This window comes from Doryrhamphus excisus, linkage group LG8, assembly GCF_037039965.1.
Source record: "Doryrhamphus excisus strain RoL-2023G ecotype Guam linkage group LG8, RoL_Dexc_Guam_v1.1, whole genome shotgun sequence".
Classification (NCBI taxonomy): domain Eukaryota; kingdom Metazoa; phylum Chordata; class Actinopteri; order Syngnathiformes; family Syngnathidae; genus Doryrhamphus; species Doryrhamphus excisus.
In genome coordinates, this window is record NC_136364.1 from 14,345,855 (window position 1) to 14,371,452 (window position 25,598).

Genomic DNA, 25,598 nt, shown 5'->3' on the forward strand with positions numbered 1-25,598 from the left:
GAGTCAGCATGACTTTCATTGTTATTTCTTTGTTAAATTGGGCGGTGTCTCTGTCAAGTGACAGCTCTCCGGAGACAATCCCATGACGGATCTGTGATGCGATTAGCGACTGCTGCACACAAAGGAAGCAATCATTACACTAATGGTAGCCTTGTGTGGGGTTTTTCCTCTTCGTGAAGAGCAAGTGAGACAATTGCTTTACAGAAAGGACATGTTGCTGTGCTCGCACCAATCATCACTCCTGGTTAACTTTGACCTCTATCTGTCTTTTTATCTGCTGCGGCTCTGTTTATCTTACCTCTTTTTTTTTCCTTGGGCTTGTTCTTCAGGGGAGCCTTGAGTGAATGACAAATGTGGCACATAAACGTGGTGATGAAGTGTGCAGGGTGAGAGGTTCAGGCCTCAATCAAATTGGTCAATTAGTGGAAAGCCATTGTTGCACACGCACACAGAGAGGGAACTGAGGGTGACGCTTGTGTTCAGACTTTAAAAAAAACTTCTTCTTCCAGACTGTGCTCATCGATTTGGTGCCTTCTGCCACTGATAACAAAAAAATCGTATTCTCCTGAACTGCACATGTATCCATCCCTGTTTCCCGTGTTATTATTCTTATCTCAAATACGACATGTGACGATGGTGTTGTCCAAAAAAACAACAACAACAAAATGGCACAAAGGAAATAATAAAATGAAATATTAATGAAATTATACTTTGTCATCTATATGCAGTGGAACCGTTGTTTTTGGGGTTTTTTTTGCCTCGGTTTGCATACCCTTTCGGGTTAGCCTACAATATGGCGCCCATCTTTTCATGTTACTAACTCATTCTCTACCAAAAACATATTTACAACTTTGTTTTTTTTTCAACTCAACCGCTCATTTTGAGACAAATTTATATATCTTGAAATTTAGACATTTTTGATAAATATACAGTATATGGCAAAATGTGTGTCAAAGTGAAATTACGCTTCAAATGGGAACCAGAAAACTCAATATTTCCATATTGCCAAAGGTTTTCAGTAATAACACTTCAGTTTAATACGGCAAGAAAGATAATTACACAATTTATTCATAGATTCAATAGCATTTCAATAGCATCCATTATACATTATCCACACAGTGCATGCCCCACCACTAGTTGCCATTGATTTTAGCAACCAGTAAAGATACCAAAAACAGATAATTATTTATCCATAACAGCCAAAATAAAGGTAACACAACAAAAAACTTAAGCCAATGACACCAATCATTCAGTCATGCAATAATAAAATAACAAACATGAAAAGGAAAAAATTACATTTCCAACAATAACTTTTTCTACACAACATAATGCCTTGAAATATGACGGGTAGCGATTATGAAAGGTGAGTGTGTCTCACTGGAGAGTTGTTTTGTCCGTCAGCCGCCATCAGCCGTCAGCCGTGGTTGCTTTCACGCTGGGAATTTATTGTTGCAGCACCACTGTGATGGCGAATCACGAGGGGGCTGCTGTTGTGGTACGATAGCGCCCCGGATACAACGGAGTCACGTCATGGTGGTCAACATTTTCTGTCATTTTCTTTTCCTTCTCTTTAATTGCATTGTTGCTTTCTTTAGCCTCTGCAATCTTCTTGTGTTTTGACATAAACGATTCATCGAAGTAGAATTTTTTTTTCATAATCGAGGTACTGGAATCATTTGAATTATCGTTGCAGCCCGACTTACAACTTTCTTTGGGCTCCATTTTGGATCAGTGAGGAACACTATTGAATTCAAGAAGTAACTCATGGCAAAACAAGAAGGTGGTGGTGGTTGTTGTCGCTGCTCCAACGTGTCTTTGGGAATAGTTCAATAATCAATAATCATGTCTTTGTGATTTATATGTATTTAGAATTGTTCTCAGCATGGATTTCTGGAACAGTGACTGGATTGACATTGGTGTCTGTTTCGGTTCGAGTCAGACCTTCTTGGCATGTTGCATTGGTTTTATAACATGTCCCCCTCATACTTTAATTTTTCAGTGTGTGGCTTTTCGGTGGAGAAACATTTGTACACCCTCGCCGTTGATTGACCACATAAGCGGTATTGATTTGAAATTTGTCAAACAGCTCTCTTTGCTCTGCAAAAGCCAGATTGCTTAAAAACATGTCAGCCATCAAACGGTGGGACATAGTCACCCATTGACCATTTGAGCATCATGATGATGAAACAACATGCATGTATACCAGCTGGTTTACAATGTAAAGGTGCAGGCCAGGGAGTGAGGTTTACACAATGTAGGAACCCACATCCACATGTGTGTGTGTGTGTGTGTGCGCATGCGCGTGCAATCCGAAATGAGATGGCTTTAATGTGAGCCAGTGAACTAATGTAGACGCCTCCCAAATGGAGAAACTTTCATCAGAGTAATGTCTCTCTTATTGCACACGCGCACGCGCATGCATGCAAGCTTTCCAGGTGCGTGTGTCCAAAAAAGAGGAGACGCACAACAGGAAGTGGCTCACTACTTTGGTGCAGTGGCGTTCATACACAATGTGATCCAAACCTGATCCGCACCCCACTCCTCAAGTGGACCAAGTGCAGATGTTTTGCCGCCATGTGGTATAGCACACTTGTGGTAGCAACCTCTGGACTTGCTTATTAACGCGCACGCACACACGCACAGTCGGCGGGTCCACGGAGCCGAGCGTGTGATAAATCGGCTTACGCTACTTGAGAGGAGGGGATGTGCGCGCGCTGGCTGTGGGATGTGAGACCAATATCCGCTCCGCACTGACGAGGCAGGTGCCCACCGGGAGCTGGCTTCCTTATTTTTTTAGGGAGGAAAAAGTCATCCCTTCAGGACGTGATTCTTCATCAGTGGCAATGGAGTCGTGCGTGTTTTTGCTGATACGTTCAGGTTGAAAAGCGCATGGAGGGAAACCTACGTGAGAGTCATCAATGGCAGAACTTGAAGTTTGCAGAAATCTCAGTTTGGAAAAGGGTAAGTGACAGATTGTGATGATGATAATAATATTAATAATAATAATAATGTGTCATTCGTCAGAGGAATTCATTGTGTTTGTGTGCAAACACTTGCATGAGGATCGTTGCAGTACATCTCATTGCATCACAAATGTGTCTCCATTGTGATGCTTTGCAAATATTGGCGGGAATAAACACCCCCAAGACCCCGGTCAGTCCGGGGGGCACTACGGGGCAGAAGAGTCTCTCATGTGTGCATGAAGCCCCGGAGAGCTTGATGTGTGTGTGTGTGTGTGATATGGGTCTCTGCTTGACTGCATTGTTGAACGGAACCCCACTGGGTCCGTCGCTGCAGCGTGTCACGTGACTCATTCAGAACAATGACAGTTTTCATTTGAAGTCTTGATGGCTTTTTTATGAAAAAAAAAATGATTTCCTGAATATCATCCTGAGCTGTACTGCTTTGGAGACGAGAAGAGAGAAAGTCTACCCCCCCAACCCCACGCCCCACGCCCACCCACCCCCCCACGCCAAAGGAAATGGCTTTTTCTTGTAAAAACGTGCGTCTGTTGATGAAGATGAATCCCAACACGCTGCCGCTCTCTCTGGTCTTCATCTGCCTTTTCCTCTCCTCTGTCGCCCCGGGCCAAAGAAAACCAGAAAACCAGAGAAACCGCTAACAGACACCAGAGGAGTGCTCCTTTCATCCTTCCTCCTCCTCTTCTTCTTTTTGGTGAATTCTCCTATAGCTTCTGCTGCTATTCAATATCCATGTTTTTTTTTTTAATGGAACAGCTGGCATATTTTATTTCATGTATGTTTTTCACCGAGCATGCATGTAAACAGCTTGGACACAATCTGGGTGACCCACAGTTGCTTTTCCATACTAAACAATGGGAATAGAAATACTATATCAATGTAATAAATAGGGATGTTCCATATTGGCTTTTTTTTGTGCAGAAAACAATATGCTGATATTGTCCAACCCTCAATTTCCGACACAGATATCAGCTGATACGATATATGTAACATGACATATCGCCTGTGGTGTACAGCATAAAAAAATCAGATACCAATATCAACAAATATCGCATTTTTATCCCTGTACATATCCTCACTGTATTATAGTCATAGCCTGTTATAGTGTTTTACATAGATCTGTCCATTTTTTTCTACATTTACTTACTACTAAGGTACTTATAAAATTGCACTTCTGTTTGGATGCTAACTGCATTTTGTTGCCCTGTACCAGTGACATGAGCAATAACAATAAAGTTGAATCTAATCTAATCTAATATAATATAATTTTTATGCTGATATTGGCCCGGTAATGATCAGGCATCTCTAATAATATGCCATATACTACTAAAAGTACCGCGAAAAGTTTTAATTCATAGTAGGCCCTCTCATGACACCAAAAAAAGTTAGAAAATAATAACAAAATGAAATACATTTTTGTCATACTGCTGACTTGGATGGATGATAATGGTTCCGTTTATTGTGAACATGCATACATATTACATTGGAATACATTACGTAGTACATTTCACAGTTCTGGCCATCCAAAAAGGAGTAGGAAGAAGCAAGGCTTATTTAATCCTTCCCCCTTCTGTTTCACATCAGTTGTACTGATGTATATTTGATGTATTTTCCATCAAATTCACTCTGCCAATGTGAAATACATAAGACAATGATAAGGCAACGTGGTAAAATAGGAGTCAGGGTATATCATCACTTTAAGTCAATTAGCAGTTATAATAAGTGATGAAAGGGTTAATTACTGACATAGTGGGATGATCTAGCCAGTAGCTACTTTTCTTCCTGAGGAGTTGGCAACAGTGAAGTTAAGATCGTTAACACCACAGGTGATAGGCAAAGTGGTCCAGGTTTTCCAGGGGGGTGTTGTCTGTTTAGATGGTGCTTGATAGAGGACCTGGTTCTTTTGAATTTTTAACTTTAGGCCCAGGATCCTGTATGTTTTGACAAAGGAGGTCCTCTGTGGCGTGGGCAGCTATGGCATTATCATCTGCAGATTGAAGCTCCATGATGGATGTGTGGCTGACTTTACTTCATTCATTCATTCATTCATTTTCTACCGCTTATCCTCACGAGGGTTGCGGGGGTGCTGGAGCCTATCCCAGCTGTTTTCGGGCGAAAGGCGGGGTACACCCTGGACTGGTCGCCAGCCAATCACAGGGCACATATAGACAAACAACCATTCACACTCACATTCATACCTATATGGACAATTTGGAGTGGACAATTAATCAATTAATAAACTTAGCATGTTTTTGGAAAAATTAATCAATTAATTAACCTAGCATGTTTTTGGAATGTGGGAGGAAACCGGAGTACTCGGCGAAAACCCACGCATGCACGGGTAGAATATGCAAACTCCACACAGAGATGGCCGAGGGTGGAATTGAACCTGGTTCTCCTAGCTGTAAGGTCTGCGTGCTAACCACACAACCACCGTGCAGCCCGCTGACTTTACTTTTAGCTTGAAATTGGTTGATGTCGAGAAGCCTACCAGTCCCGTACACAGTTGGGAGGCCTTTTGGTAGGTCTTTGCTGATGCCCGAAGCAAAGATGGCAAAGACAGCGGGTCCCTGTTTGACCCCTGCTTTGACGGTGCAGGACTTGGACTTGATGTCACTGTTGCTGAGCGCTGTGGCTGACTTGCCATCATACGGGTACCAGGCTCCACATGTTCAACCAAGTGTTTGGTGCACTAAGCATCATGGGAACTGTAGTTCAGTCATCATTAAAGTGTGAGAAAAAGCTTCCGGCTTATCATCCATCAATTATGGTATATTTTTCAATTAGCTTAGCCTGTTTTTCCCCCCACCTTTGCTCTGGAGCCTACAACCAGAACCAAGAGTAGATTACACCCACATCCAGAGAGCTTAGCACCCGCTTGAGCGACAACATTTCCAGTCTCTCTTCCCCTCAACCACTCGTGGTTATATTAATAATCCACTCAGAGACTCAGCCCATTTAGTTACTTTTGACGATACTTCTTCCATCATTCTCGTGTGGTCAAAATGAGCAAGCACGCTTCTTCTACGGCTCCTTGAGATCAGACAGTTTGCATGACAGAATGGCTGTGCTGCCAAAGATACTGTGTCTCAATCTGCTCGCAGTCATGCAGCCATGCCAGCTTTGGGAGGAAGAAAGACTGAGCTTAAACCTCACGGGGGAAGTCAACGTCAATGTGCATCGACACACACACACACACACACACACAGATACACACACAAACACACACTGTGAGGACTTCAATTTCTTGCTTTGAAGTAGGAGCTGAACTGTTGTACTCGGGGAGCCCCCCCACCCCCAGCATCATTGGTGTGCACATTATCATGCTGCACTTGTCATATGTTTATTTTTATTCTGCCCAATACCCCCCCCCCCCCCCCCCCCGCCATTCTCCAAGGGAAACCTCAGAACTCATTTGTAGCACAAGCGACTTAAGCGCTGCCTTGAGCGCTTCCTAATTAGCTGTGGAGAGTGACTGGGAGATAAGTGTGTTTTTCTTCTTTTTTTGCCAGACATTTAGAAACGTTACACAACTTTTAAGTGACTAATGCTAAGGTGCAGTCAAGGATATTTGGCGTTCACGAGGACAAGCCATATCGAAAGGGACTGGACATGCTAGCGCAACCTAGATATGGACTTTACGCTTTTTCGTTGTCTGCTTCTCAGCAGCCATGATTCAGAAGAACCCAGCGAAATGCAACCAAGGGTCATTAAATATGGCCGCAACATTCACGCGGTACTTAGCATTGACCATTCATGGTAAAATGTGGGTGTGTCCAGGGCGGGATGAGAGGTGAATGCAGACTTGTAGCTCCATTCACACTTTCTATGAAGGTCTATTGTATAATTGTATGATTTCATAATGCATTGTGAGTGCATTCATAAGGCATTATAATGCAGTATAAAACATATTTCTTCTTTAATATTTATACAATTGGATGGCACGGTAGACGAGTGGTTAGCGCACAGACCTCACAGCTAGGAGACCAGGGTTCGATTCCACCCTCGGCCATCTCTGTGTGGAGTTTGCATGTTCTCCCCGTGCATGAGTGGGTTTTCTCCGGGTACTCCGGTTTCCTCCCACATTCCAAAAACATGCTAGGTTAATTGGCGACTCCAAATTGTCCATAGGTATGAATGTGAGTGTGAATGGTTGTTTGTCTATATGTGCCCTGTGATTGGCTGGCGACCAGTCCAGGGTGTACCCCGCCTCTCGCCCGAAAACAGCTGGGATAGGCTCCAGCACCCCCGCGACCCTTGTGAGGAAAAGCGGTAGAAAATGATTGAATCAATGAATTTATACAATTTTGGCTTAATTCTTATTAAGCCGTAGACACCAAATGGCTCACAGGCCGCACTTTGAACCCCCCAAACTAATTGGAAAATAAACAAAACAATGAATTAATTGATGTCATGGATTTTGTACATTTGAATAAAACAATTTAGTTTCAATAGGCTTTTGTGGTACCGCCGGGACCTCAAATAGTTTGAAAAGAGAACCTTTTACTGGCTGCTTGGTAGAAGACGTGTTTAAGGACTGGAGTGTTTGTGCCCGTGCTTTCACTTCATCTGACAGCCAACCCACACACGCTGTCACTCTTCTCTCCACCTTTTTAATCCACTCTGCAAGGAAGGCTCCAGGCTCCATGACGCTCCACTTTGCATCTTCATCATGTCTTCAATATAGCGCCGGCACGTGATTAAAGGCAGCCATATGCTTCTCCTTTATTCTGGCCAGGCCAAGCCGGTGATGGGAATTTTGACTCCGCCTGTGCTCCAGCTCATTAACGTCACACCTGTGGTTCGGGCATTTGTCCCTGCATGGTGCCGCTCCACATCATCGGTCACACACAGCTGTGCACAGTTGACTTGCTCTATTGAATGAGCAGTGAAATAATGCAGAGACTTAACTCATGTCAAAAGAAGAGGTGTTAAAACTCCATTGACTCCATTGTCATTGGAGGCCAGGGGCGTCCAAACAGATTTTTCCCACAGAGAACCGCATGCAGAAAAATCAAAGGAAAAAAAAAAGGATGTTGTCAATATAGACAAAAACAAAACCATCATCTCTGCTAAGGCGATGAGGTCATCCAAGTTCTTTGGGAGGTTTAGCGGAATCATCTGAGCTTTGATGTGGTGGAGCACAGGGGCATTCCAGTCGCTGTCTGTAGCGAGGGTGCGGAACTTGATGGCATAGTCCACCACCCGACGGCGCCCCTGCCGCAACTTGAATAGAGAGCGGACTGCCTTCCTGCCTGGGGGTTGGTTTGAAAAACCTGCTCAAAAGCGTTGAAAAAAGCTCCATAGGTGGAGCACACTGTGGAGCAGTGACTCCACTCAGCATTAGGTGGGAAATGGCAAAAGCCACCTGGGCACATTCAGACGGGAATCACATTGAGTCAAGAACGGGCAAACATCGCCGGACTCACCACAAGGGAAAGCAGGCCGCACCTATGCTGGCTGGAGGTGGTGAAGTAGTGGCATGGTTGAGTGGAGGAAGTCGTGGTGGACACAGCTGCTGGTGGGGGAGCGTCTTGCAGGAGTGCTGACAGCACGGCGTTTAACTGTACACTCATATTGTCCACCATTGTATCTTGCCGCTCTAAGAAGCTCCTGAGGCCACTTCCCAAGGCTGTGATCTGAACCTCTTGCTGGTCTAGCCGCAGGTGCACTGCTTCTACCTCTGCTGGGTCCATGAATTGGCCAGTTGTTCTCTCACAGCTTCTTAGCAGGTTGGACCCAGTTTATGAGTTTATGAGTTTATTTGAGCCACAAAAACTCCAGAAGGAAAGTCAGGTCAGAGGTCAAAAACGGTACGGGTGGTTGTTGGGTGCCAGGTAAAGCCACGAGACAAATGTGAGCTTAGCAACACTAGCGAACTTAGGAGGATCTCTAACTGAGGAAGCCGCGTGAAGGGAGGTGTGACTCTGCTCGAAACCGAGGAACAACTGGCAAATGTCATGACATTACTCTCTTAATATTTCATCTTTTTACTTGTTAAAAAATATATACGTATATATATATAAAATTTCCACATTTTTTTGCTGTTCATTTTCTTGTTTAGGGCGGCACAGCGGTCGAGTGGTTAGCGCGCAGAGCTCACAGCTAGGAGAGGGTTCAATTCCACCCTCAGCCATCTCTGTGTGGAGTTTGCATGTTCTCCCCGTGCTTGCGTGGGTTTTCTCCGGGTACTCCGGTTTCCTCCCACATTCCAAAAACATGCTAGGTTAATCGGCGACTCCAAATTGTCCATAGGTATGAATGTAGTGTGAATGGTTGTTTGTCTATATGTGCCCTGTGATTGTGCTGTGATTGTGCCCTGTGATATGTGCCCAAAGACAGCTGGGATAGGCTCCAGCACCCCAGCGACCCTCGGTAGAAAATTACTGAATGAATGAATTTTCTTGTTTAAGCATGTTTTATAGAATGTGCCGAGGGCCAATTAAAAAAACAAAAAAAACATCCATAGGCTGTAAATGACCCCCGGGCCGCAGTTTGGACTTTGTGCTTCACTGCATAACATTTGTTGTAAGTGCTGAGATGTGGCACATCATTCAGCTGTCCATGAACGCACCATAGTTACATGAGGCAAAGTGTAAAATCATCAATCATCTTATCATTCATTAGTGTTGAGTGCTCATACTTTTTATACTTTAAAATGTCTTTAATTAGAGTGTGAGGCCTAATTAGGGCTGGAAAAAAGAACTGGCTGTGCAGGTGTACCTAATATGCATGGGCACAAAAAGGGAAAGTCTGCTCCTCTTCAGAGCTAAGTCCATAAAGAACATAAAGCATTATTGTGCAATGGATGGACAGATGGGTCACTGCCTCACGTAGCCACCATGTCATGTTGCTAATGCCTTGCATTATCATGGCTGTTATGTCACACAGTTGATGTTATCCCCTAGCATGTCTCGCCCTAATGGGCACAGCTGACAGCAGGCGACTTCGCCACACATCTGCCGCTTTTTATCATATTCCGCACAATACTTGTGTATCAGACAAGGCAGGAAGAGGAGCAAGGAGGCGGGAGAGCACAGCAGATGACCAAGAGGAAGGTGTGTGTGTTTTTTTTTTGGGGGGGGGGGGGATGAAGGCGCTGACACACATCAGCACATGAGGGGATGAGCAGCAGGGGTTTCTTAGCTGCTGTTAGTCCTTTTGGAGTCAGGATGCGGTGGAGTCCCTCTGAAGTGTCCATCAAGAGTGTTTTCAGAGGCGATAGCAACAGGCGCCACACTAGTACTCAACTGACTTGCACTTCTGTCGGACAACTTCTTTCCCACATCTCCCGAGGCCAAAATGGAGGAGTTATATTTTTCACTTTTTGGTCCCGCTTTGCCATCCGCTTTCATTTACGGTTCTGCAGAGAAATCGGCGGTGTTGACAGCGGCTACTGTGCTGGCGCGTGACATCGAGCCAGCACCCCAAAAGTGTAGACTGACACTAAAGGGTGAGTTCATGGTGTTTATACGATAACATCGCTAAGCTTCTGTTTCACATGCCGCCCTCCAAGAGGCTCTGGAGTGCATCATTTGAAATATGATTTGCATATGTATCACAATTATAATGCTGACTTTGGATTATATTCAGTTATGGCAGTTTATTATAGAGGGAGGTGTGACATGCGGAGAGGTATGCTTAATAGTTGCCTCCTTCAGGATGCAAAATGCAGAGCAGTAGTACAATGACAAAAATAAACTAAATAAATAAGGTATATGTACTGTGTATACTAAGGCTGTCAATCGATTCAAATATTTGATCATGAATAAGCGCATTTTTGTCAATAGTTGACTCAGAATTAATCACATTTAATCACAGATAGAAATATGTTTTAATGAGTGGGGAAATCTTTGAGGGAAACGATTCGATGTGCAACTACAACGATAATTACATATATAATTTTATGTAAAAGAATATAAATTTCGAAACTGTACGCCATTATTTAAAACAATACAGTTAGCAGGCATATTTTTCTGTTACTATTTTTTTAAATTTATTATTAGCATATTAGCTAAAACTCACATCCATTTTCCTCCGCTTATCCGGGTCCGGGTCGCGGACCCAACAGTCTCAGTAGGGAAGCCCAGCCTTCCCGGCCCCCGGCCACCTCCTCCAGCTCCACCAGGAAAACACCAAAGCTTTCCCAGGCCAGCTGTGAGACATTGAGATCTAATCCCTTCAGCGTGTTCTAGGTCTTCCCCGGGGAAGACTCCCGGCTGGGCATGCCCAGAACACCTTGCCAGGGAGGTGTCCGGGAGGCATCCGAACTAGATGCCGAGGCCACTTCAAGTGACTCCCCTCCTGGATGACTGAGCTCCTCACCCTATCTCTTAGGGTGAGTCCAGCTACCCTACGGAAGAAACTCATTTCAGCCGCCTGTATCTGCAGAATATATATAATTTTATATATATATGTATATATGTGTATATGCATATACATACACACACACACACACACACACACACACACACATATATATATATATACAAGCACACTACTTATAATATATGTTGGCTCCAAAAAAATGATTAAACACGATCGGTCTGAGCCAAAAACTACTAAAATATCATTATGAGCATGATGCCCCCCCCACACTTAACCCCCCTACTAACTTAAAAGTACCAAATACCACCCAGAAGTGCATCCAATTGTACCCAAGTTCCCAAGCCTTACTTACTTAACCATTTAAAGCCAATGTTAACATTACCTTGTCAACAGCCTTAACGTTAGCGAGCTAATGCTAACAGAGCCAACAGGAGAACGCCCGACCGCAAAAGTGAATAGCAACTAAATGCAGCCCAACAGAATCATCTCCCGGTCAAACTGCGCTATTACGGATAGTTGAAAACTGCATATGGAACTCAGTTGAGGTGAAAGGTCGTATGTTTACAAAGCAAAATACGGATGCTACTAAGTTCAGTCTCCTCCGCCGTGAGGGGCGGGCCGACTGCTCTGTCTCCACCGCTGAGTGTGTGTATGTATATAGTATATAGTATGTATGTATAGTGGGAACATTTGCATTGCACAGCAGCAAGAGTACAGAATCAGTTAAGAAGTACAAAATACACAATATAAAAAATAAACAATATAAACAATCCAAGTATTAACAAATTTTACCCAGAGTTACATATATACTAATACAGTTTGCAGATAATATGAAATGAGATGAAATATATGACCAGTCTATACACTATGAGATCTTGCTAGTGAGGTAATATACATACTGTATTGTATATAACTCTGGGAAAAACTGTTGACTTTGTTAATACTTGGGTTGTTTATATTGTTTATTTTTCTATATTGTGTATTTTGTACTGCTTGACTGATTCTGTACTCTTGCTGCTGTGCAATACAAATTTCCCCACTGAGGGACGAATAAAGGCATATCTTATCTTATGTGAGGCATTATAGAAATACTTCACTTAGAACTTAATATATTGCACTTAGAGCCTTAATATTGCATGTGGAACTTCATCAGATATGTATGTATATGTGTGTATGTGAGTGTATAGGGATGTGTATAGTAGTCTTTTTTTATTTGAAAAGGTGTTCAGGTGTACCTAATCAAGTGTCTGGCAGTAGTAGCCCAATTCTTAGGGTTTCGGATAGTGTGAGAAATGCTAATTCTTAATTGTAAAAGTACAACTTATAGATGTTTCATTCTTTCATTACATTATTTCATCACAATGTCCAAGTTGGTATAGAAATAGAAGCAGCAGGCGATCGTCTTATGCTGTCTAGTTAACTCTTGCAGATGACAGTGTGTGTGTGTGTGTGTGTGTGTGTGTGCGCGTGGACAAACATGTTGCATATGGAACATTTATTTTGCATGCTGCTGCTGCTATTTAAAGCCCAAGAAAGGAGCAGAAGCTCATGTTTATGCATCATCCAAGTATCCCCGTGACGACTGCATGGCTCACTTCCTGTTGTCTTTGATCCTGTGTGTGAGGCGAGGCGCCGCTCATTACCTGCAAGGAGAGGACATGTTGTCTGCTGTCATATAGGTGCGCTTTTTGGGCTAATTTCAAAGACCCGCCTTGCGCCATGCCTGTGCGGGAGGGGCGGTCTGGCGTGCTTACAAGCACAACCACGGAGATGTGAGTGGTTGTGCTTTTTCTGACGGAGTTTTCACTTCTAAAATGTTGATTTTGGAGGACAGGTCGACTCTACACCCCCGCCCCAGTATAGAGTCAGCCCCGGTTGGCATCATACTTGGTTGAGTTTGTGCGTGACGTTTCAGATGTGATGGGACAATGGATACAAAAATGTCCATGCATGGTTCAGACGCTTCCAGTAAATAGTGGTTGCTGTCATAGTTTTTTTCCACTGAAATATGCGCAACACTGAACAATCTGCCTGTGAGGTTTCGGTGACGTGTCGGCACTTTGCGCCTATCAGCCAATTTACCATTACGCCTGCGTCTCGAATAGCCGGCAAGCTTTCTCTGTAGCTTTCTCGGCTGTTTTTTCACAAAATTGTCACTGCGCCAAGCTGAAAATGTGTACTCGCCACGTTCATCTCGGCGCAGTCCAGTCTACCGAATTACCAAATTGGCTGCCTACAGTGGTGCATTGGACCAACTTGTCTTGTGCTGTGCCAAAAAACTAGAACCCTTTGTATTTTTGTTTCAGTCAAAGGGGAAATAAGTCTTGATTGGAAACATCACCACAGGAAACAAAGATGGTCTTTTTCTGTGGGGTGCATGTTGGTGTAAGCCGGTAGTGTCAGCCATTAGCCACGTTTACATGGACCCAAATATTCCAATTCCATTCGGGTTATTTGCTCAAACGGAAAGAATGTAACCTTTGTATACACCTCATTCCGAAAGAAAAGTGCCAATCCGAATGAATATATAATCGGATTCCCAGGGGTGGAATATTCCTTTCCCCAATCCGATTGAGGTATCTTGTACCCGCTCAATCGGAAAGTTGTCAAACTTAATTCTTCTTTGTGGTGTTTTTCTTCTTCTGTTGTTTATTGGCGGTTGGCAAGCAGCTTTCGTGTGCATTACCGCCATCTGTGGAACAGAATCTAAACCCTTCTATACGCCATTCACAAGTCCAGTTTTATTAAAAAAGAAAAATACATATCTATATAAAACATGTGCCGAGCTTAATTATAAAATATTAGCAAGATTGAACTTTATCTTTTCCTGTTCCTGGGTGCGTTCTTTCAGTGAATGCTTAGATATGACGTAACACGCAGCTCGAGACGTTCTTCGATTTGAAAAAATGGAGGCGAGCAATCGGCACTGGACTGCTGTGGAAAGTTTGTTTTTGATGCAAACTAAATTTCAAGACTGGAAGAAGGAAAAACTGGCAATACGGAGTTATTCCAACAAGTGAAAGAAAAAATCAGGGAAGTCGGTATCACGTGATGTTGATGTTTACGTTTTACTGGGCATGCCCCATTGACTATTCTGGTTGATTATAGCGCCGCATGTAGACACGCTATTGGAATATTCCTTTCCATGTATACCATTGCTTTCGGAAAGGTCATTCGGGAAAGATTCCATTCGGAAAGAGAAAAACTTCTCATGTAAACGTGGATATTGTTAGTCTGCGGCATATTCCTTCAAAGCATTTGGAAAACTGACTCCAAGTACCTCAAATGCAACCAAAGAAAAAGCTAAGTGGATACTTTCTCGAGTGCTAAGTTTTTGTGCAACCTTTAAGGCAAATTTTCAGGTTCCACCATTCAAAGGTGACATACAGTGTCAGTTAAAATCCAGACTGATGAGATATTACGTGTCACGTGTTGTGGTTCGGACTTCATCTTCATTGTGCGCATCACAGAGTGGACACGCTTTGTATCAGGTCGACATCACGTCTCTTATTAAAATCTCTTTGAATTTCCTGCCTCAAAGCTTTGATGTGCTATCTGTGCACGCCGCCGACAGCAGTAATGAGGTTTTTAACACATGCGCCCACATAGACATGCACGTTAACACACAGTAGTAGGTGTGTGCCGGTAATGTACATCGACCATGAAATTAATAGGAGGGGAAAAAAACTGAAAAAAATATGCAAGTTTTACAAAAGGTGGAAATATTCTCAACAAGGTTGCAGGCTGAAACATGACAGAGCAAATTGATTCTTCAGACATCATTTTGCAAAGCTGAGGGTGACAATGTGGAGGCTGACTGCACAGGATTTTGCGCAGGATTCTGGATTCTGTTGGAGGCCACACAGCCAGGAGATGGGAAGGGTTGGAATCTCCGCTTGGAGTTTGCATGTTCTCCTTGTGTGTGCCTAGGTGTTCTCCGGGAACTCCGACTTCCTCCCACATTCCAAAAACATGTTAGCTTCATTGACCATTCCAAATTGTCCATAGGTATGAATGTGAGTGTGAATGGTTGTTTGTCTATATGTGCCCTGTGATTGGCTGGCCACCAGTCCAGGGTGGACCCCGCCTCTTGCCCAATTCAGCTGGGGTAGGCTCCAGCATAGCACCCACGTAGAAAATAGATGGGGGGAGGGGTGGTTGTTTGTCTATATGTACCCTGGGATTGGCTGGACACCAGTCCAGGGTGGCCCCTGCCTCTTGCCCCAAGTCAGCTGGGGTAGGCTCCAGCATAGCACCCACATAGAAAATAGATGGGGGGGATGGTTGGTTGTCTATATGTGCCCTGGGATTGGCTGGGCACTAGTCCAGGGTGGACCCCGCCTCTTGCCCTAAGTCAGCTGGGGTAGGCTCCTGCATAGCACCCACATAGAAAGTAGATGGGGGGATGGTTGTTTGTCTATATGTGCCCTGGGATTGGCTGGACACCAGTCCAGGGTGGACCCTGCCTCTTGCCCCAAGTCAGCTGGGGTAGGCTCCTGCATAGCACCCACGTAGAAAATAGATGGGGGGGGATGGTTGTTTGTCTATATGTGCCCTGGGATTGGCTGGGCACCAGTCCAGGGTGGACCCTGCCTCTTGCCCCAAGTCAGCTGGGGTAGGCTCCAGCATAGCACTCACGTAGAAAATAGATGGATGGATTCTGTTGCAAGTTGGCCTGCAGTTAAGTCACGAGCATGTGCATGAAGTCACACAAAACCTCTGCAAATCTAGCAATACTTCAGCTCAGTTAGCATCTGTAATCATTAACTCCACAAATATTAGCTTTTTATGTTATAATAACCCTAAATACTAAGTCGATGGAGTATAAGGAAAAGAAAACATGCCTCATCTGTATTCTGTATTCTTGCAGAAATACGAGAAACTGTACCTCCAGCCATTCTTATATCCTTTCCCATGATCATTTAGCCTCCAAATGCGAGAAAATCTAAAATGTTTCTGAATGTAGATACTCCCGAAGATGAGATGCCTGCTCATATTTACCTTCTATTTCAAGAAAGGCGCCTTGTGCTTGATGTTGTGCTAGATAGATAAGATCATAATACATAAATCAATGCATACTTGTGCATGCTCTTTGAGTTTTTTTCCCCCCTGCGTCAGAGAAAACATTCCCACTCATGTTGACACTCTAATGGGAGTGTGCTTGTGTGCAGTTAAATCCCCATTGGCTTTTTGTTTTGATGGATGTTACATCATTGAATGTGCTGCTAGAAGCTTGCCGAGCCAGACTGTGGCTACTGTGAGTTTTTTTTTAGCCTGAAAGCAAATGATGAGCTCCAACACCCAGAAGAATACGCTTGTTCTACGCAGCCAAGACTGTAGATATAATCAATACCTCAATATTCCCCACATTGGCCGCAGTTGAGATCCATCTGTAATGAAGCTGCGGTCTTCAGAAGTCTGCGCCAGATGAATAATGCACACGGCGCCTATTTCTTTGACTGTGTGTCTTCAGTGTCCTATTATTTTCTCCAGCACTGATGAGTTCAAACTATGCCGTTGACACCTATTGAACAGATGTTAGCTCTTATTTAGGATGGGATATTTCACTCTTGCTAGTGAACGCTACCAAATGAGTGACCCGATCCTCCAGCGGCGTCCATCTTGAACATGACTAACTTATATGTATTTGAGGGAGACATCCGGTGGACATGTGATTTACAGGAGGTACAGTCAAAAAACCTCTCGCCCGAAGACAGCTGGGATAGGCTCCAGCATGCCTGTGACCCTAGTGAGGATAAGCGGTATAGTAAATAGATGGATGGATAACCTTTCATTTTAGCTGAAACTCTTCTATCACACATCACACCTGACACTTTTCTCCACCCGTTCCATCCTGCCTGCACACGCTTCTTCACCTCCCTTTCACAATCTCCATTCTTCTGGACTGTTGACTGTTCTTCTTGTAACCTCACTCTTCCACTTGGGTCCACCTCATTCACACACATACGCTCATATACGCAATCTAAATATATAGATCAAATAAATAGAGGGCTAATCTTTATGGTGTAAATCATACTAAGTGTTAGCACACTAGCATTTTCAGCTATTTTCATGGATAGACCCTTATAAACTAAGTGTATAGTAATTATGGGCTTGCCCAGTCATACAAGGCCCATAGACAGCTGCAAAGCAGCAGTCTATAAGGCTGTCTTGCTAGGTGCTAGCATAATGACTGTTAGCATGTTAGCAATTTAGCTAATTTACTTATGTCTAAAAGCAAATAGACACATGGCATGATGTGGGGAAACTATGGGACTGCCTGGACACTTTTGGGACTTGAGGCTGTCTTGCTAGGTGCTAGCGTGATGACTCTTAGCATGTTAGTATTTAAGCTAATTTACTCATGTCTAAAGGCCAATACACACATGGCATGATGTGGGGACACGATGGGACTGCATCGACCTTTTCGGTACTTGAGGCTTTCTTGCTAGGTGCTAGCATGGTAGCCGTTGACACACCGGGCCTGAGGTTCACAGCACAGGTGGCAAGCCCATCAAAATTTCCGCGGGAATTTTCTAGTTCACACTAACATGGCAAGTGTTAGCAAGGGAACATTAGCTTTGCTAGCATGATAGCATTAGCACAGTGGCATATTTAGCCACTTTCACAGCGACACACTTATATAAACAGTTATGACCATCATGCTAGGTGTTAGCATGCTAACATTAGCAATCTAAATATGTAGATCAAATAAACGGAGGGCTAATCTTTATGCTGTAAATCATACTAAGTGTTAGCATACTAGCATTTTCAGCTATTTTCATGGGTAGACACTTATAAACTAAGTGTATACTAATTCACACTAACATGGCAAGTGTTAGCAAGCGAACATTAGCTTTGCTAGCATGACAGCATTAGCACACTGGCATTTTTAGCCACTTTCACAGCGAAACACTTATCACTATCATGCTAGGTGTTAGCATGCTAACATTAGCAATTTAAATATGTAGATAAAGTAAATGTAGGACTAATATTAATGGTGTAAATCACATGTCACATATGGGGGCGGAACTATTGCGCTTGGCGGAGGTCTAGTTTCTAGTTCTTAAACCTGAACGTTAATAGATGCATTCAATGGGACAGATTCAAAGCGAAAATATGTAGTATGATGGAAATGACAATACTTTGAATGGGGGGCATATTTTACTCAGTACACTCACTAAAATATGAAGTAATTTCAAGTATTTTCAAGTCATCAGACTGTAGTCTGAGTCAGGTACCAATTCCTAGCTGTCAAACTTGCATATCTCTGATGAAATTGGCACATCTAGTTCAAAGTCATCAAAATTGGGACTCAAGTCCGACCCGAGTGCAAGTCGGTTGACTCGTGTCTACACCTCTGCTTACAGGATGCGGTCAATGTTGCTACCAGTCAAAAGTTTTGAGACACCATCTCATTGAAAAGCATGGGTAAGTGTTTCATACCTTTTGACTGGTAGTGTACCAACATGGTTAACAGTTTTTCAATCTTCTACACTGCAAACTGCAACCACCATCACAGACATATTGCCGTTGGCTCTCATTGGATTGTGCAGGTGTACTAGTCATCCCTTCCAAAGCATTCCAGCCGTGTTGAATGAAACTCTGATGTAGCTTCCACCTTCCTCACGAGGGCTGAGACGTTCTTCCTGTGCAGCAACAGCGAGGCTGTCTGTCTATCAATGACACTCTGTCTGTCTCCCGTCTATGAGCTGTATTGAGGACACCCTCTCAGTGGCTTCGCTGACAAGCAGCCTTGTGTCCGCACACAGCAGCATCTCTGTTTGCAGGTTTAGACTTCACTGAGTCTTTCTTTCCTCCCCTGTATCAAGTGCACAGCGCCAAAAGTGACACAAATCGACAATTAAAAGGCAAATAAAGCCTGACACCTGCTTGGTCTGTGCTATAGGATCATGCTTCGCTGACCTGTTTTGTTTTTTTGTGTGTGTCCTCTTCAGTGGAGCGATGCATGAGCGTGATGCAGTCCGGGACACAGATGGTAAAGCTGAAGGCGGGATCCAAAGGGTTGGTGAGACTCTTTTACCTGGATGAGCATTGCTCTTGCATCCGCTGGAAGCCGTCACGCAAGAGCGAGAAGGCCAAGAGTACGTTTGTATGCACACACGCACACATACAGTACTATGTGTACATACAGGAGTATACAGCGGGAGTACACGCTCGCCAATTAGGGCAGTTATACAGTTTTGATTCGGGATGCTCCGATCAGGGCTTAATGCTGCCTTTTCATGAGTGACATCATACGATACCGCTAAGAGTTTGCATGTTCTCCCTGTGCGGGCGTGGGTTTTCTCCGGGTATTCCGGTTTTCCTCCCACATTCCAAAAAACATGCATACTCGGTTAATCAAAATTGTCCATAGGTATGAATGTGAGTGTGAATGGTTGTTTGTCTATATGTGCCCTGTGATTGGCTGGCCACCAGATCAGGGTGGACCCCGCCTCTCGCCCAAAGACAGCTGGGATAGGCTCCAGCATGCACTCAACCCTCGTGAGGATAAGTGGTAAAAAATTCATGAATTAATTAATTAATTTGGAAAACCATGATTAATGGGGCAGCACGGTGGTCTAGTGGTTAGCGTGCAGACCTCACAGCAAGGAGACCAGGGTTCAATTCCACCCTCAGCCATCTCTGTGTGGAGTTTGCATGTTCTCCCCGTGCATGCGTGGGTTTTCTCCGGGTACTCCGGTTTCCTCCCACATTCCAAAAACATGCTAGGTTAATTGGCGACTCCAAATTGTCCATAGGTATGAATGTGAGTGTGAATGGTTGTTTGTCTATATGTGCCCTGTGATTGGCTGGCGACCAGTCCAGGGTGTACCCTGCCTCTCGCCCGAAGACAGCTGGGATAGGCTCCAGCATGCCCGTGACCCTCGTGAGGATAAGCGGTAGAAAATTCATGAATTAATTAATTAAATTGGGAAACCATGATTAATCTGATTAAAAAGGCTAATAATTTGACAGCCCTGGCAATATTACGCCCTTTTTGTTTCTGAAATGTATGTTCTTGTCAATTAACGACTTCATTCTTGAAATCTCAGATTTGTTGTTTTCACTGTGGCGCACTTTTTTGTGGTGTTCCACGTTTTCTACAAAACTAGGACCTGATCAGTCACTATAAAAATAATTGATAGCCAAACTAAGAAAACACCAAAAATGAAATGGGCTTAATACAATCCTTCCATTTCACCTTAAACGTCACCCACTGCTGCTGCCCCTGGGAAGATTATTTTTTTTCTATACCAACCCTCTGCCCATGGATGCTTACTAACATGTCAAAAAATAACACCCTTGGTGACTGTCAGCACCAGATAAGCCTCTTAAATGTTGCCATCATTGTGAAATACACACTGATTCCCTTTCCAAGAATATGTGTCTGTCGGGTGGAAAATTATGCCGCCATATTGTTAGTGTGAGGCGATGCAGAATTTAAGACATGAGATTATGCAGAAGGAGGCGGTGGAGGATTGATGCTTTTACAATGGATTATGACCAAAATATTTAATTTTGATGTGATGCGAAATAAATAAAATATTATATACAGTATATATGGGCTGCTTTGTAGGATACGTCTTCCTCATCATCTGCGTGTGTCTTCACCTTGTGGTGACGTGTGTGCCCTGTGCGCCTAACAACCAATTTAGCACTGCGCAGGGTGCGCTTCAGCTGCGCCAAGATTATTTTAGCTTCTTTTGTTTTTCTTTTTCTATGGCCTGCTGCTCTACCCAAAATGGGCAATACAACAAGGTAAAAAGCAGGCCAGAGAAAAATAAAGAAGCCAAATAAAAAACAATGGTGAAAAAAAGCGCAGCTATGGTTACACTACCACACATCAAGGGCATCACAAAAAAATACAGACTGTAATGAAAAAAACGCAATGTCAACACACGAATTAAACCATGCAAGAAGCTTAGTCAATTCCTAGTACACTTACAGGATAAAACAGAGTCAGAACAAAAATTGAATATATGAAATATATATGTATGTATATATAGGTCCTTTGTGCGTTGCAGAGAGTGGTAGCCTTTTCCAGCAGCTACCTACCAACCTGTATAAATATGAAATATGAAATACCCTCCATGTCTTGCAATAAAACATATATTGGAGAGACAGGGAGGGAATTTAACACTATCTCTTAGGGTGAGTCCAGCTACCCTACGGGAGAAAACTAATTTCAGCTGCTTGTATCCGCAATCTCGTTCTTTCGGTCACGACCCAAAGCTCATGACAGTTGGTGAGGGTGGGAGCATAGATCGACCAGTAAATTGAGAGCTTTGCCTTCCGGCTCAGCTCTCTTTTCACCACGACATCCGGAACAGCAACCGCGTTACTGCAGACGACGGGCCGATCCGTGTGTCGACCTCACGCTACCATCTTCCCTCACTCTTGAACAAGAACCCGAGATACTTAAACTCCTCCACCTGGGGAAGGACTTTATTCCCAACCCGGAGGGAGCATTCCAGTCTTTTCCGACTTCTTCTCGTTATATGGAAATGTATGCCTCATTAGTTCAACTCCAAGTTTATGATAGATAGAATTAATTGTGGAATCCACGAGTGGATGTCATTGATCTGTTGTCCCATCTTCTTTCAATCCCCTCCCCGCATCCCTTACTTCCTCCCTCAGTCACCATTGATTCGCTGTACAAAGTGACAGAAGGCGGACAATCTGACATCTTCCATCGGCATCCGGAGGGCAGCTTGGACCCGGCCTGTTGCTTCACAGTTTACCATGGCAACCACATGGAGTCCCTCGACCTGGTCACATCCAATTCGGATGAAGCCAGAACCTGGATAACAGGCCTCCGCTACCTGATGGCTGGCATCAGTGATGAGGACTCATTGGCGAAAAGGCAGCGCACTCATGACCAATATCCTTTTTGACGTACCAAATTATCAGAATTGCAATGAAGGAAAAACTCTTCTGTGGTTGAACAACAAACACACATGTGATAGTTTTACGATATTTGTTTTAAATGCATAAAACAATTCTAAATGCATGTAAATGGCGAATGAAAGGGATGAATGAATATGAAAGGTTACTCTTACTTTCATGATTTCTGAAGACGTGACTGTTCCCAAAGACGCAATGATGCTACACGGTGACACCTTCCTGTTTTGCTATGAGTTATTTCTTGAATTCAGTAGTGTTTCTGTCTTTTGTCATCAAAATGCTGGCTCTCGCAACATTCCTTTGAGCTCCATTTTGGGTTATTTGGGTGAGAAACAATGTTGGATTCAAGATATAACTCATGGCAAAACAGGAAGGTGGTGTCTGCGTTGCTCTTGCTGCCACATTGTGTCTCACATCAAGAATCACGTCTTCAATGAAGGTAAAAGGGGCCTTGACTAATTCGCTACAAGTTCACTATTGCTCAATATAACAGTCTGACTCAAAGTGTTATCTTACAAAGTACGCTAGAATCATCACACAGCAACTTAACACTCAAAAGTTAGGTAAGAAATGTGCAATGCAAGTACCAACACCAGTTTAAAATAAATACAACAGATATTTTAACATTTTTCCCCATAATGCAGGAGCCCAGAGGGAGGCTGACATCATTACAGCGCCCCAGCAGGCATTAACAACTGCTTTGCTAATATGTATATGTATGTATGTATATACATATATATATATGTATATATATATACTATATATATATATAAACCCCTAAACCTATATATGTATATATTTATATATAACATATATGTATATATATGTGTGTGTATATATATGTATGTATATCCATATGTGTATGCATATATGTATGTGTATATATGTATGTAGTATGGGAAGCACTGCCCTCCTTCGGCTCCATTGTTGTTGCTTGTTAGTGTGTCTCATTATGACTGGTGCATTCAGTGTGGCTTGGTTTTGGCAGTTTCTCACGACACTATTCTTCTGAAGCAACTGAGATGAGTAGAAAAGCTACATAGTTTAAGCGTAGTTTGAACTTCAGCCCACTTGACAAACGTCCTTAACACGTGCGACGTGGATGAAGCAGACGTTCGAGGAGGCGGATAAGAATGGAGACGGACTCCTGAACATTGATGAGATCTACCAGCTCCTCCACAAGCTCAACGTTAACCTCCCACGGAGGAAAGTCAAGCAAATGTTCCAGGTGACACTCAACTTTGCATTGTCATGTTTCATGATCAGAATCCCATACACGTTCTTGGCACTTCATTAGGTACACTTGCAAGATCCAATTCTGTATCAAATAAGCTGCTTTTAAAAGCAGAATGGGATCACATGACTTCATCTGTACTTGATAAAGTATGGGTGTCCAAAAGTTTTTCCAGTGAGGGCCACATGGTGAAAAATGAAAGGATTCAACTTTTCCACCATTATATTTTGTAAAGCAACCCATGTAGATGCTGCACGGTGGACGAGTGGTTCCGTAGATGCGCTACCATTTAAGCTTTTTCCTTCTGTCTTTGACACAATTTGACCATGGATGACCAAGTTGTTCAATTTGTCACTCTCTTCTGGTATGTTTCCAAGTTCTTTCAAGCACGCCATTGTGGAACCAAAACTCAAGAAATTAAACTTGTCAGAACTTAAGACTAAACACTAACAGCACTAAATTCATCACACAGCAACTTAACACTCCAAAATTATACATCAGAAATATACCAACATGTACCAATGTGAGTTTAAAATGATCCCATAAGGCTTTGCATCTAACCAAAGCATTAATTGGAGCGCTGCAATATTGTCGGCCTCCCTGTGGGCTCCGTGCTGCTGGCCAGTTAAAAAAAAAATATTAATAATGTGTAATAATGTGTGCTGGGGGTGTACAATATATTGGCCGCAATGACACCATCATCAGAATAATTCATGACAATTCTCTCATTATTATGGTAGTATATTTTATTTTAGATTTAACATAATTCAACATGCATGAACAATCTGATATATTCTTAGCTTGGAGAGCCACTCAGACGGGAGAGGAAAAATATTGAATATTTCAAACGTCACACTGAGTAATGTCAGAAATGGATGTTTCCAAGGAGGATTGTGCAGTGCTGCAGTTTTGTATTTTGCATTACACATCTCACTTAATCACATAGACCAGGGGTGTCCAAAGTTTTTTTTTTCCAGAGGGCCACATAGTAAAAAATGAAGGGGTGCAACTTTGATATTTTGTAAAGCAACACCTGTAGCTACACTAAGAACTTGAACTGTATATATTTCTCAGCTTTGTCATATTGGTGAAAAGGCCTATTATTAATATCAACTTCAACTTTCTTTCTTCATAAATCATTTTCGCACTTTTTCATTAGTTCCTCAGTAACTACTCTAAATATATAGTATGTGCCTTGGTTATCATTTTTTTTCCACAATGCAATTTTCCAAAAATTGTAGCTCTATTTTGTTTTATTAATTTCTCATAATATTAGGACTTAGGGTTAAAATATTTATATTCCAACTAAAATAACATTATTTTTTTCTCATAATATCACAATGTTATTCTTGTAAAATTATTGCAAATTTTTACATTTTGTTTTCTTTCTTGTTGCAGTCCATTTTTACAATAATCTGTGGGCCAATTAAAAAACACCCCTGAAATACACAACAGCGCTGAATGCTTTGGCCTCATGATTTAAAAAGCCTTGCTTCACGGCCTTGGCCTGTGAAAAATGATGCCATAAAAATAATTCATTGCAGAGAAAGGAGAAGATGCAGGGCGGGGTGGTGCGTTTATCGCCTATCTTACAGGAGATCTTAATTTCATGGCAAGCAGATGAAATGCACTTATGCCTGCTTACTTGAACAACAAAGGTGTTTTGATACAGTGAGTCTTGACGAGTACTGCTTGAGCTTTGAACTGTAAAACGGGCGAAATTCCTGGTTAAACCTTGTATGTGGATTCTATCGACCACCGAATCCCTTTTGTGCACATAGCAAGCTTCTTTATGGGGCCTGTGATGGAGGTATTAGCCGTTATTATTAGATTGAGTGTCGAATCCAGGTAATGTGGTAGCGGGGGACCCCGGGAAGCTGACGGAGCGAGGTGGCGGGATGGAAAGACCAGTGAGGCGTATTGAGAGGGTCCTCAGGCAAGATGTCCAAAGATATGAGCAGAGGAGGGAAAACACGGAGAAATACAAGAAAGAAAAGGTACAGTCTGTATCGACAAGGGATGGTGGATGAGGTTTTGTGCTTACAAACGCGATCCCATAAATGAATTACCATAAATTCCAGACTAGTGAGTGCACCTGAATTTAAGATGCACCCACCAAATAAAAAAAATGTGGTGCCTACATA

At 43.0% G+C, this 25,598-nt stretch overlaps 1 protein-coding gene across 7 annotated transcripts in view; it reads left to right on the forward strand.

Annotated features, from left to right (window-relative positions):
* The first annotated feature begins 2,498 nt into the window (after nucleotides 1-2,498).
* The window catches only part of plch1 (phospholipase C, eta 1), a 50,575-nt gene continuing 27,475 nt past the window's right edge, over nucleotides 2,499-25,598 (forward strand). For 2 of the 7 annotated variants that reach the window (XM_058079511.2, XM_058079512.2), the window contains exons 1-4: nucleotides 10,086-10,434; nucleotides 19,268-19,414; nucleotides 21,954-22,197; nucleotides 23,319-23,448. In XM_058079511.2, the coding sequence (XP_057935494.2) occupies nucleotides 10,284-10,434; nucleotides 19,268-19,414; nucleotides 21,954-22,197; nucleotides 23,319-23,448 (672 nt within the window). In that variant the 5' untranslated portion in view covers nucleotides 10,086-10,283. Of the gene's footprint in view, nucleotides 2,962-3,567; nucleotides 3,676-9,875; nucleotides 10,040-10,085; nucleotides 10,435-19,267; nucleotides 19,415-21,953; nucleotides 22,198-23,318; nucleotides 23,449-25,598 lie in introns of those variants that run through there. The other 5 variants (XM_058079506.2, XM_058079507.2, XM_058079508.2 and 2 more) reach the window with 4 other exon arrangements.